This window comes from Lactuca sativa, chromosome 4 (assembly GCF_002870075.4).
Source record: "Lactuca sativa cultivar Salinas chromosome 4, Lsat_Salinas_v11, whole genome shotgun sequence".
Taxonomy (NCBI): domain Eukaryota; kingdom Viridiplantae; phylum Streptophyta; class Magnoliopsida; order Asterales; family Asteraceae; genus Lactuca; species Lactuca sativa.
Genome location: NC_056626.2, coordinates 261,631,412 through 261,644,352, shown reverse-complemented (window position 1 = coordinate 261,644,352; position 12,941 = coordinate 261,631,412). Strand labels below are relative to the sequence as shown.

The 12,941-nt window shown below is 28.8% G+C and overlaps 1 protein-coding gene across 1 annotated transcript; it reads left to right on the top strand.

Annotated features, from left to right (window-relative positions):
* Positions 1 to 5,215: 5,215 nt before the first annotated feature.
* Positions 5,216 to 8,138, top strand: LOC111886992 (uncharacterized). The gene is made up of 3 exons (XM_023883227.3): positions 5,216 to 5,380; positions 5,694 to 5,818; positions 7,036 to 8,138. The coding sequence occupies exons 2-3, from the start codon at positions 5,723 to 5,725 to the stop codon at positions 7,993 to 7,995; spliced, it is 1,056 nt and encodes a 351-aa protein (XP_023738995.1). The 5' UTR covers positions 5,216 to 5,380; positions 5,694 to 5,722; the 3' UTR covers positions 7,996 to 8,138.
* Positions 8,139 to 12,941: the final 4,803 nt, after the last annotated feature.

The following is a 12,941-nucleotide window of genomic DNA, read 5'->3' as shown; positions in this document are numbered from 1 at the left end:
TGATATATGTGGACAATATTTATCTTTCTGTTCTCGATTCAATTATTGTTCTTGTGTATATAATCATATGTGATTATATGTATCTAATCACATATGATTTATATAGACATCATTATTTTGCGTCTATATAAATCATATGTGACTAGATAGATATAATCACATATGATTATATGTATTTAATCACATATGATTATAGAGGACAAAGAACAATTATTGAATCGAGAATGTGACAATGAATCTCATCCACATAAATCATATATGATTGGATACATATAATCACATGTGATTATATGTATTTAATCAGATATGAGTTCCATGGAAAATATTTGTTTCCACGTGTTGATTCAATAGGTGTTCTTGTGTATTAATCACATGAGATTATATTTATTTAATCACATATGATTCGTATGGAAAATATTATTTATTGTGTCGATCCAATAATTGTTCTAATATATTTAATCACATGTGATTATATTTATTTAATCACATATGAGTTATGTGGACAAGATTCATTATTTCTTTCTCAATTCAATAGTTGTACTCATGTACTTAATCACATGTGATTATTTGAATGAAATCACATACGATTTTTATTGATAATATTCATGATTCAATATTTTTTCTAATGTATTTAATCATATGTGATTTTATGTCTTTATCACATATGATTAATGTGGAAAAAGAAAAACTATTTAATCAAAAACGTGAAAATGAATCTTGTGTACAAAAATCATATGTGACTAAATGTACAAGAACAACTATTGAACAAAAATGTTAAAATGAATATTATCCATATAAATCATATCTAATTGGATACATATAATCTCACGTAATTAAGCACAAAAGAAAAACAACTTAATCGAGAACGCGAAAATAAATATTTTCCAAATAAATTTGAAGTGTTTAGATACATATAATCACATATGATTATATGCATTTAATCACATATGAAATATGTGGACAATATTTATCTTTTTGTTCTCGATTCAATAGTTGCTTTTGTGTATATAATCATATGTGATTATATGTATCTAATCACATATGATTTATATAGACATCATTAATTTTTTGTCTGTATAAATCATATGTGAGTAGATACACATAATCACATATGATTATATGTATTTAATCACATATGATTACAGTGGACAAAGAACAATTATTGAATCGAGAACATGACAATGAATCTCATCCACATGTGATTATATGTATTTAATCACATATGATTTACATGGACAATATTTGTTTTCACGTGTTGATTCAGTAGTTGTTCTTGTGTATTTAATCACATATGATTATATTTATTTAATCACATATGATTCATATGGAAAATATTTATTCTTGTGTCGATTCAATAATTGTTGTAATATATTTAATCACATTTGATTATATGTAGTTAATCATATATGATTTATGTGGACAAAATTCATAATTTCTTTTCTAAATTCAATAGTTATACTCATGTACTTAATTACATGTGATTATATGTATCAAATTGCATATGATTTTTGTTGATAATATTCATGATTCCATTTTTTTCTTATGTATTTAATCATATGTGATTTTATGCATTAATCACATATGATTAATGAGGAAAAAGAAAAACTATTTAATCAAAAACGCGAAAATGAAACTTGTGTACAGAAATCATATTTGAGTAATGTACAAGAACAACTACTGAACAAGAATGTGAAAATAAATATTTTCCATATAAATCATATCTAATTAGATATATATAATCTCATGTAATTAAGCATACAAGAACAACAACTTAATCAAGAACGTGAAAATAAATATTTTCCACCTAAATTCTATGTGATTAGATACATATAATCACATGTGATTATATGTATTTAATCGCATATGATATATGTGGACAATATTTTTCTTTGTGTTCTTGATTCAATAGTTGTTCTTATGTATATAATCATATGTGATTATATGTATCTAATGACATATGATTTATATAGACATCATTATTTTTTGTCCTTATAAATCATATGTGACTAGATACATATAATCACATATGATTATATGTATTTAATCACATATGATTATAGTGGACAAACAACAATTATTGAATCGAAAATGTGACAATGAATCTGATCTACATAAATCATATATGATTGGATACATAGAAGCACATGTGAGTTTATGTATTTAATCACATATAATTTACATGGAAAATATTTTTTTTCATGTGTTGATTCAATAGTTGTTCTTTTCTATTTAATCACATGTGATTATATTCATTTAATCACATATGATTCGTATGGAATATATTTTTTCTTTTGTCGATTCAATAATAGTTCTAATATATTTAATCACATGTGAGTATATGTATATAATCACATATGATTTCAGGTGGACAAGATTTATTTTTTCCTTCTCGATTAAATAGTTGTGCTCATATACTTAATCACATACGATTACACATATAATTACATGTGATAAAATACATGTGAACAACTATTGAATCGACAAAGCAAAAATGAATTATGTCCACATAAGTCATATGTGATTAGATTCATATAATCACATGTGATTATATGTATTTAATCACATTTGATTACTTTGGATAAATATTTGTGTTCGCGTTCGTATACAATTACATGTGATTGTATGTATCTAATAACATATGATTTAAATAGACAAGATTTGTTTTTTTCCAAATAAAATCATATGTGATTAGAATCATATGATCAAATCTGATTAAATGTATTTGATCACATATGATTAAAGTGGGAAAAAAACGATTATTGAATCGAGAATGCGAAAAGAATCTTAGCCACATAAATCATATGTGATTAGATACACATAATCCCATGTTATTAGGGTATTTGCGAACAATGACATAAAACAATTAATGCCAACATAATAGGAGAGTTAGTACTCACCTCCTTGATCTTGAAAATTAGCTACCATGAGCAAGATGTATCCTTTCCTTTCCGAGAACCTACACAAAAATTAAAACTTTATTTAGCTTGTGTTTGTTGTATTAATCTTTTAAAACTTATATACATATTTCCTTATTTTCTCTTTGATTGTAGTCCTCTGTTTGGGATATGTTTTCTTACCATTCAACCCATTTTTAAATTTTAATAAAATTATACCGGTAAAGTTCCCCCATTTATCTTTTCAGAATTATAAAGATATCATTCTAATGATTTTTGGCTTATTTTATATTAAATTTACAACTTGGTAACTTTTAGCTGTCATTTTTTGGACCACTCAACACTCTTAGAATAAACTGTATCAATATACTAAGACTTACTTCAGGCCCTTTATATGTTGGAAACTATACATCCATATATAACTATAGGCTTTGGAATTTTGGCATTTAGAGTTCTGATGAATTTATTATAATTTTTTGAAGATAGTGCATGAAATCTATGACGACATGGACCAGCCTGAGAAGATTGCCAATTTTACTCCTCAAGGATATGGAATTTCGAAATGTGATTCAAAGTTTGAAGAAATTAGACACACTAGGATTTCCAGAAAACTAAGTCTCATGATTTTTAGATGTTCGTATTGACTTGCACGGATTTTAGAAGTTGTAGGACAGATTTGGGAAAATTGATCATAATATCTTGTAAATCATTTTTGGTGTTCTATTAAGGAATTAATGGTTAAGCATTAAGTTTATCACTTTTTATATGATTGTTGGTTACTTATTAGGCTATTAAGATGTGAAATTCAATTTAACCTAAGGGCCTTAATGATTGGCTTAATGAGGGTTCAAAATTAAGGATTTTCAAATAAAATGCTACTTTTTCATCGAACACTTGGTGTTCATAAAAATCTATATAAATATCAACTTTACTAGCTATTGTGATTGTGTGTGTGTGTAATTATAGAGATAAGAGTGACCACCTGCAACGTTGATAAACTTTACGAATATCAACTTTACTAGCCGAAAAGTTCTCAAATCCATTCTGATGTATTATGTGTAGATAATATATTTAGTTATTGATAGGTATCAAGGTCTAAAGTGGAATAAAAGGAAAAGGAGAAGACAGAGATTGCATATTCAGATAGTCAAAGCAACGTTCACTAACACAAAAGGAGGACACGAACTCAACTCAAGATGAAGGGTAAAATATATAATTCCAATCGGTTAGAAAAGTTGGTAAAATTAGTGACAATTTAGAGATTAATTATAAGTTTGAAGAATAAACAATAAAAGAAGAACCTACCAGATTGAGTTAGCGGTGGAGATTTGATATGATGAAGAAAGATCAAGAATAGGAAGCTCCATAGATTCCACCATTTCTGCTCGAATATCTAGTTTTATTCCACTCTCTGTTTGCTTAGATTGCTAAATATAAGTCTTTTCCACCTCTATACTGTATATACAATTGGCATTTTCTTTTGGTTTTACCTCGATTATTGAGATACACAACCAGTGAAATCCAAAACATTCTTGTAAAATACCTAAATCGGATTGCGATTCAGATAGAATGTCTCCTATGATGTGAGATTAAGTATCAGACACTCGATTTTTCGTTCATCATAAGCTTAATTTCATGAATTTCATGATAAAATCAAGTCTATTTAGGTTGAAAAACATAGGTATATAGACTTGAAAGAACCCTACTTGGAAGCTCACATCGATCGTGTTTGTAAAGATCAACTCTAGTGTCGATTGGGGGTTGTGGAAAAGATAGTTAATTATGAGCTCGACGCCGGTGGGTGAGATTGGAAATCGACTAGTTTGGCAGAGGTCTGGTGACCTCAATGGTTGTCTGGTGGCCTTAATGGTGGTCCGATGAGAAACGATACGTCTAGATAGAATGGTGGAGTGGGGGTGGGTGGGATATGAGTTTTTTTTTAAATTATAAATTTGTTCTCAAATGTTTTCAATCTCAAAAATATTCTCATTTGAATATAACACTCTCTCTCTCTCTTATATATATATATATATATATATATATATATATATATATATATATATATATATATATATATATATATATATATATATATAATGACCCGGAATCTTTTTGCTCAAAATAAAAAAAGGACTCACGATGAGAATATTCATCAAAAAGGACCAACACTGCAATTTTCAAGAAACCACAAAGACCGTTTATGTAATTTGGTCTTATTTAAATGGTATTATAGAACTTAAATATTGGAATAATTCAAATGAGGGCCAGCTGACGCCCATTGTCAGTATTTTTTATTTGTTGTCTCCTTGATTTTATTAATATATGAGAAATGTTTGTTGTGTTCATATGATTGACGCCAGCCATAGTCCTTGCAACCTCCTTTCCTTCCCTTCTTCTATTCTCCTTTTCTTCTTCCTTAATACCATCAATAAACATGGGAGGAAACCTTGAGGAACGGACGATCGATCTTACAACAAGAAACTAAGGTAAATATTAAAATTTGAAATTACAATTCGAGTAATATTTTTATACCAGCCTACAGATGATAGTATTGAATCTTGTATTTATCTATTGTGGACTGTATTATAGTTACTATAAAGGAATAATCGTATGGTAAACAAAAATTTCACCTGTTAGTGTATTCAAAATATCAGGAAAATAACTTAATTTTTGTTGTCTGTCTATTTATGTATTATATTGGCGACTGGGTTTGTAACTGAAAAACTTTAGGCAATCTTAAACATAGTTGTTGGGCATGGAAAATTTAATGCTTATTTTTTCTTAAAAATCATGTAACAGTGAATTTCTGCTTCGAACTTGATAAGGAGATGGATGAAAGCGAAATTGGGAAGTCATTATTAGATTCTTTGCCAAATTCGCCTAATCAAAACAATGGAAGCCGACCAACAAGCATGGTTATGAAGGCAAGTTCTTATTTTCTTCTAATTCTTCTATTATATATATATATATATATATATATATATATATATATATATATATATATATATATATATATATATATATATATATATATATAGAGAGAGAGAGAGAGAGAGAGAGAGTTAGGTTCAAATGTTTTCATCATCTATTCTGTGACTGTATGATTATGATTGATTCTGGACCAATCATTTTAATTATTTTAAGAAAGTAATTAATGCTTATTAAATGCTGAAGATGTAATTAATACCTATTATATCTTCAACGTGTAATATGCATTAATTACTTTCTTAAAATAACTAAAATTATTGGTCCAGAATCAGTCATACATTCACACAATAGATAGTGAAAACAAAATAACCTAACCCTATATATATATATATATATATATATATATATATATATATATATATATATATATATATATATATATATATATATATCATGAGTAAAAGTATCTCTTAATTTTCATGATTGTGCTCATTTTGTAGAAAAACTAAATTTTTTAAGAACCTTTTGCTAAAATTATCAATATCTCGTACTTAATTACTAAAACGACATATCATCTTTCGAGATGTTCACGATAAGTAAAATCAGATATTAACCTTTTTGTTTTTCAATCATGCGTCAAGGATTTGTCTTTATAGTCCTCACTTAGTTTTTAATCCTCACCCGATATGACTTTTATATATATATATATATATATATATATATATATATATATATATATATATATATATATATATATATATATATATATATATATATATAAAGAAATAAATATTTGGTAAGAAAAGTAAAAAGTGCATAATTTGTAAGATTTTTGTCGAATAAACAAAATGAATCTTTACATAATACAAAAATAATTTGATTTTCAAAAAACACATTGATGATCCATTTTTGCGATGATTCATTCAAGTTGTCTAAAAAGTGAATCAAAACTTAATTCAATAAAAAATGAATCATTAATCCTTTTTCAGAATGTTTTTTTATGAATCATGTTATTTTTGTACCATATAATGATTTATTTCGTTGGTTAAAAAAATAACATGCAAATTGTTATTTCTTACCCTTCATACCAAATATTTACTTCTTATTGTATCTTGATCACATATATATATATATATATATATATATATATATATATATATATATATATATATATATATATATAGTCTTATTTGTTTACAAATATTATATACAGAAAGCACATACGGTGTTTCCAGCACATCTAGTTGCTGAAGCCATATCTACCCTCCACGGGCTTGATCTGAGATGGTCAGGCCCAATCACACCACAAGAAATGGAGTATGTGAAGCAATATATCTTTGCAAAATACCCTGAATATTGTAATGGACTTGTACTCGAAGAGGGTGACAAAATTGATCTCTACAATCTTTGTAGCAAGGATGAGTCAAGTTTGGAAGCAAATATGAGTGACGAAAAAAGAAAGTATTCCCCTAGAGTTATTACTATAAAAGACTCTTCTTCACCGTCTTCCTTTAGTGCTACAAATGATCTTGATGGAACGCAGTTAGAGCCTTCGAGGTTGCTGGAAACCTTAAACAAAAAGTCATCATTCCAAGGTAATTTCATCTCCATTCCGGAGATCCAAGTTCGGAATAAGGCCTTACAAAACTGTGGGCTACAAGAAGATGAGTATCTTGTGTTATTCACACCTACTTTTATAGAAGCAATGGTGATGATAGGGGAATCATACCCCTTTTTTAAAGGGAATTATTACATGACGATTATTAATGAAAAAGAAGATCCGGTTAAAGAATTTGTGGGAAAGAAGGAATCGAAAGTCATAGCTGCTCCTGAGTCATGGTTGGATCTACGTATTAAAGGGTCACAACTTAGTCAATATTTTAGACGAAAGTGTAAATACAGTCCAAAAGGGCTTTTTGCATACCCAGCCTACATCAATGGCACTAGTTACTCTATGCATTGGATTTCAGAGGCTCGTCGAAATTCTTGGCATGTTCTTTTGGATGCCACTGAATTAGAACCTAAAAAAGACCGATTAACTTTGGCACTTCATCGACCAGACTTTGTAATATGCACAGTAGATAATACTCATGCTCAACCGTCAAAAATCAATTGTCTTTTGGTTAGAAGAAAGTCATTCGAGACAACTCAATCTTTAGCGAGTGGTTCTTGATGTTGATCTAAATGGTTTGTTTTGTGTTTGATTAATTTGAGGTACCAAGTTTGTAATACTAGATTGTTGATTTGTAATAACTAAGGCATTTATATAATTTATGACTTCATGTTATTTGAATGATTTATGAAGTTTCCGATTTACTATTTTTTTACAATGTATTACTGTTGGTAGCCATTCACAATTTCATCGATTATAATTTTTTAAACCACTCAATTGATATTAAAAATCTAGAAAAAGCTGTGAAAAATACAAAACACACACACACACACACAACAATACAAATGTTTAATTTAGGTTTCATAACGAACCAACCCAATTCATTTTGAACTTTAACATTTTCTTATTAAAAAACCAAAAATAGGCTTGTGATAAAATCTTAGTAGACATATCAACATTTTTTCTAGGTTTTATGTACCAAAAGTAGCACGTTCTGAAAAGACCAAAGCACTGAACAGTTAGTTAGAATGACGTAGTATCAAACTTATTTGTTGCACCACCATGAGACCCATGTTATACTCTTTAGATTCAATCTCTAGACATCATGAATTGATGATTGTCTAAATTTCGCCATCTTGTCGTAACACTGTAAATACAAGATGTCATAGGACACATAATAAACAAGTGATCATGTGTCTCAATATGTGAAAAAAAATCAGGCATAATAATTAGTCAAGATTAACAATTTCATCGATTATAATTTTTTAAACCACTCAATTGGTTCCAATGTCATCGTTCATATCGAAACATACATTGTAACGTAAATATATAAAAGGTCCTAAAATACTATAGCAGACACATCTCTTATTTCACTTGGCATCCTAACTAAGCATTAGCAGCCTTACATCCACTACCTGTTATGCACATAAAATGAGTGGGTCACGTTTTGGAAACCAAGTGAGATGGGTAGGGGTTTTCATGCCCATAACAATTTAATGATAATAAATCATAATATCATTCCTGCAAACAATCATTGACAGATAATATAGGTATATAAAATCTGACATAAATATCCTTAAGACATTCTACCCAGCCTAAGTAATTCTCACAATTCCTAGGACAACGATTATATAGAGGAATCACCCTACCAAATAAACAGTTTGAGTATCTGGTTGACTACATGGCTAGGGGAGTCCATAGCCAGTGTAAGTCATATAAAGGCCACCAATGTTCAGAGTTATTGAGAAATAACTTATCTGTGTCTATGGGTTATAAGTCTACACTAGTAACATAATTCACTAGACTGCCTAGGATAGTCAAGTGTTGTCATCTACTTTGGTTGATGACCCAAACATACTTATCAGTTGTCTGATCTAGACCCACCATTTCTGGTCATCCAAGAAAGAAAAGGAATACGACACTTCGTTCTGATCTCACACTTTACCCCAGAATGAGACCTAATCAATACCCAAATTATTTGGAACTAAATAGCTTATACAAGTCCTATTATAACTAATGCATACTATACTAAAGGTAATTATATCCAATACAGTTCGTAATGAGAAATACTATCATAGTTATATACATAACACAGAATACAGATAATTCAGGTAATATATAATTTTCCTAAGTATAAATACTTTATTTATTATTATGCACTTGATAGTAACTACACACTCACCTGACAAAAGTAGGTGACGCGAAGTTAGGGCAACACTTCGCCTAAACACTTTTCCAATAGACCTAGATGTATATAATGCTACGTCTTTGTCTAGTTTCATAATCCTTATATAAAGCCTAGATTCCTCAACAATCCTAATGTGTACATCAAGATCTATCAAGTAATGAATAACCAAGTAGGATCATATCGAACCCCTTACTAAATCAAGCTTAGATATCACTATTGGAACTATATCAATCAATATAATGAATTGAGTCATTGATAAATCTTATTTAAAGATACATAACAATGACTATGACTATAATTAAAATTTACACTTAAAATAAATAAGTGTAGCTTGACTTATAGAGTAATCTAACGGAAACCAGGAATTATACGCGTAGAAATCTGACCTGAGAGCTTCTATTCTCCAGATATCTGATACCACAGGGGTTCGCTGAAGTAGCCGAGAACTAGGGAGTAAAAAGGGCTAAAAAGCTCAAAGAGATTCATAGAGAAATTGAATGAGGGGGTGACGGTTAACCTGAAAATCATGTCAATTTATAAGCATAAAATGAGTGTGTGTCGCGCAGCTATGTCCCCTGCACACCACACATATGGTCGAAGGTGGAAACGTATCAATTTCCTTTGGTGCCACATGTCACACTTTGGGCGGTGTGTCAGTGTGTGCTACCCATCCATTCTGTGCGCATGGCTACGCGCAAATTTTCCTGATTTCTTAAGAAAAATCATAACTTGCTCAAATGAACTTTGTTTTCAGCGGGTTTTATATCCACGCATAGCTATCGATAAGATCTACAACTTTCATTTAGACTTCGTCGAGTAATTTTGAATTTATTTTAAAAGTTATATTTTTATATGCTTAGACTGTTACATTTCGTGTAAAAATCATAACTCTCTAATACGATATCCGTTCTTAACTGTCTTTATATTGATAGATATGTATGGAAAAAATCTTCAACTCTCATTTATATTGTTTTTCCTAACAATCGACTAAATTCAATCTCGGTTTTTGAGTCACATACTATTGTGCTGAAACTTCGAAAAATCATAATTTCCTCATACGAAGTTATATTTGGACGTTCTCTATATACATACTCTCAGATTAACGGCAACTACGACTTTCGTTTATATCTCTTAAGCTAATAAGAGATATATCTCCGATTTACTATTTTGCGACATCCGTAGCCAAATCAGATTAAACGTGAAACTCCAAAGTACCATAACTTCTCCGTTCTATGCCAGATTTGAACATTCCGTATATCTCCGAAATCCTTATTATATATACTATAACTAGGCTAAGATTATTTTTCCTAAACAATATTTTATTTTCGGCACATATTTTAATCTCGTTTAATTCAGTATTCAATACTTATATAATTTTCATAAAATATCATACAAAATACATAAGCACAGAAATATAAGAATAATCTTTTCTTATTTGATCATAAAAAGATTGTAATAATTGACCAAGATGATTACAGACTATAACGAATCTTGCGTGAAACAGAGTCGTTACAATACTTAATAATCACATTGATATGTGGATGATTTACAAATGTTATAAAGTACCGTAAATGAAAATCGCATAACATCTTACAAAATATATTTACTCAAGATGTAAAATGTAGGAATAAATAAATTGCTCTAAATGTTTAATTAAATTAATTAAGTATTTAACTAGTTTATTAATTAAACAAATTCAATATATTTCAATTCTAAAATGATTATAAGTTAAAAAACTATACACATATTTATTATACATATTTCAAATACTATCATAATTAAACATTTATATCTTATAACCTTTATTCCATTTTTATAAAAACTAACAACCAGCTTTTACAAAAATATACACTTACCTAGAAAAGTCTTTCCTTCTCATTTTCCCTTCCATGTAGCCAACCACATCATACACCCATAGACATCCTCTTTTACCTCTCCAAACACTTCTTAGATTCTCTCTAGAAAGATCTTCTATCAAAAGCCCATCCAACATCAGCCTTCATCATCATAAACTTGAAGCTTATGAGGTGTTCTTGAATCCCCAAAATTGAGGTTGAGTGAAGAAACTCAACTCTCTCCATGATTAATTTATGAATCATATAATAAACTAACAAATCATTTTATCTTTCTCCTAAAGTCATTTCAATCTATTTCTAGTTATTGAGAGCAACCTAGAATAGACTTCACTTTTTCCATAAACTTATATATGTTTAGTTATGACCTTGAATAATTTAGTTGTGTTATTAAACACCTATTCCAATAGTTTCCCACTTGGACAAGTTATCAACTACAATTACTAATATAGACCATGAATAACCGACAAAGTGTGTTTTCCACAGTCACTGCCAAACTCCGATATAATCAAACATTGGCACTTAGGTAAGTGATTAGTTATTCATTCATTCTACAAGATACCATATGGACACAAGACATGGATATACATGAATCTCATAGTCCAAGATTTTGTTTTCTGATTTTCGATTTATTATGACTGGATTTAGACTACCGATTGAACATATTAATTTAGTCCGAGCGAGACCTTGCACATGAATGTCAACATCAAATCACCGAAGAACCCAAAGATATCACCTTTCATCTTAATGAAAAAGGAACTAATAAAATTTTATTACATAAGTATAACCTTTACTTATCATTCCATACATGGAACTACATTTTATAACATCAAGTGACAGATGCATTTACATAATACCAATTCACAACAGACTTGCAAATTGTAAACTATGCATCTTTGCTTGAAGAATAAAAGATATTATCATCTTAGAGTTACTCGTGATTGAATCCATGAAGTAATTTCTAAGCACAGGTTTATCCAATACTTAAATTTGCATTTAAGTACTCATGAGTATTGCAATAATTAGGGTGAGAAAAAAACTGAACCGCAAATCAAAAAAACTCAAAAACCACATAAACCGATTAACTAAAACCAAAATGAAAATGAAGGTGCAGTTTTTAGTTTGCAGAAACTGAAATGTTCGATGTGGTGCAGTTTCTAATCTTGCAAAAACAATAAAAAACCAAATCACACTTCATATATATATATATATATATATATATATATATATATATATATATATATATATATATATATATATATATATATATATATATATATATATATATATATATATATATATATATATATATATATGGAGAGACCATATTAATACATGCATAAACACAAATTTTCACCATAGGTTCGAAGATTCTTTTTTGATTAGTTTTATTTTATTTTTGCAAGTTTTTTTATTGAACCTACAACTTATTCAAAACCTCACATAATTTTCTTTTTGATTTTTTG

Excerpts from the sequence above, each read along its gene's own strand:
- LOC111886992 (XM_023883227.3), top strand. The coding sequence starts at position 5,723 with ATGGATGAAAGCGAAATTGGGAAGTCATTATTAGATTCTTTGCCAAAT. Across the intron at positions 5,819-7,035 it reads CAACAAGCATGGTTATGAAG|AAAGCACATACGGTGTTTCC; the intron begins GCAAGTTCTTAT and ends TATTATATACAG.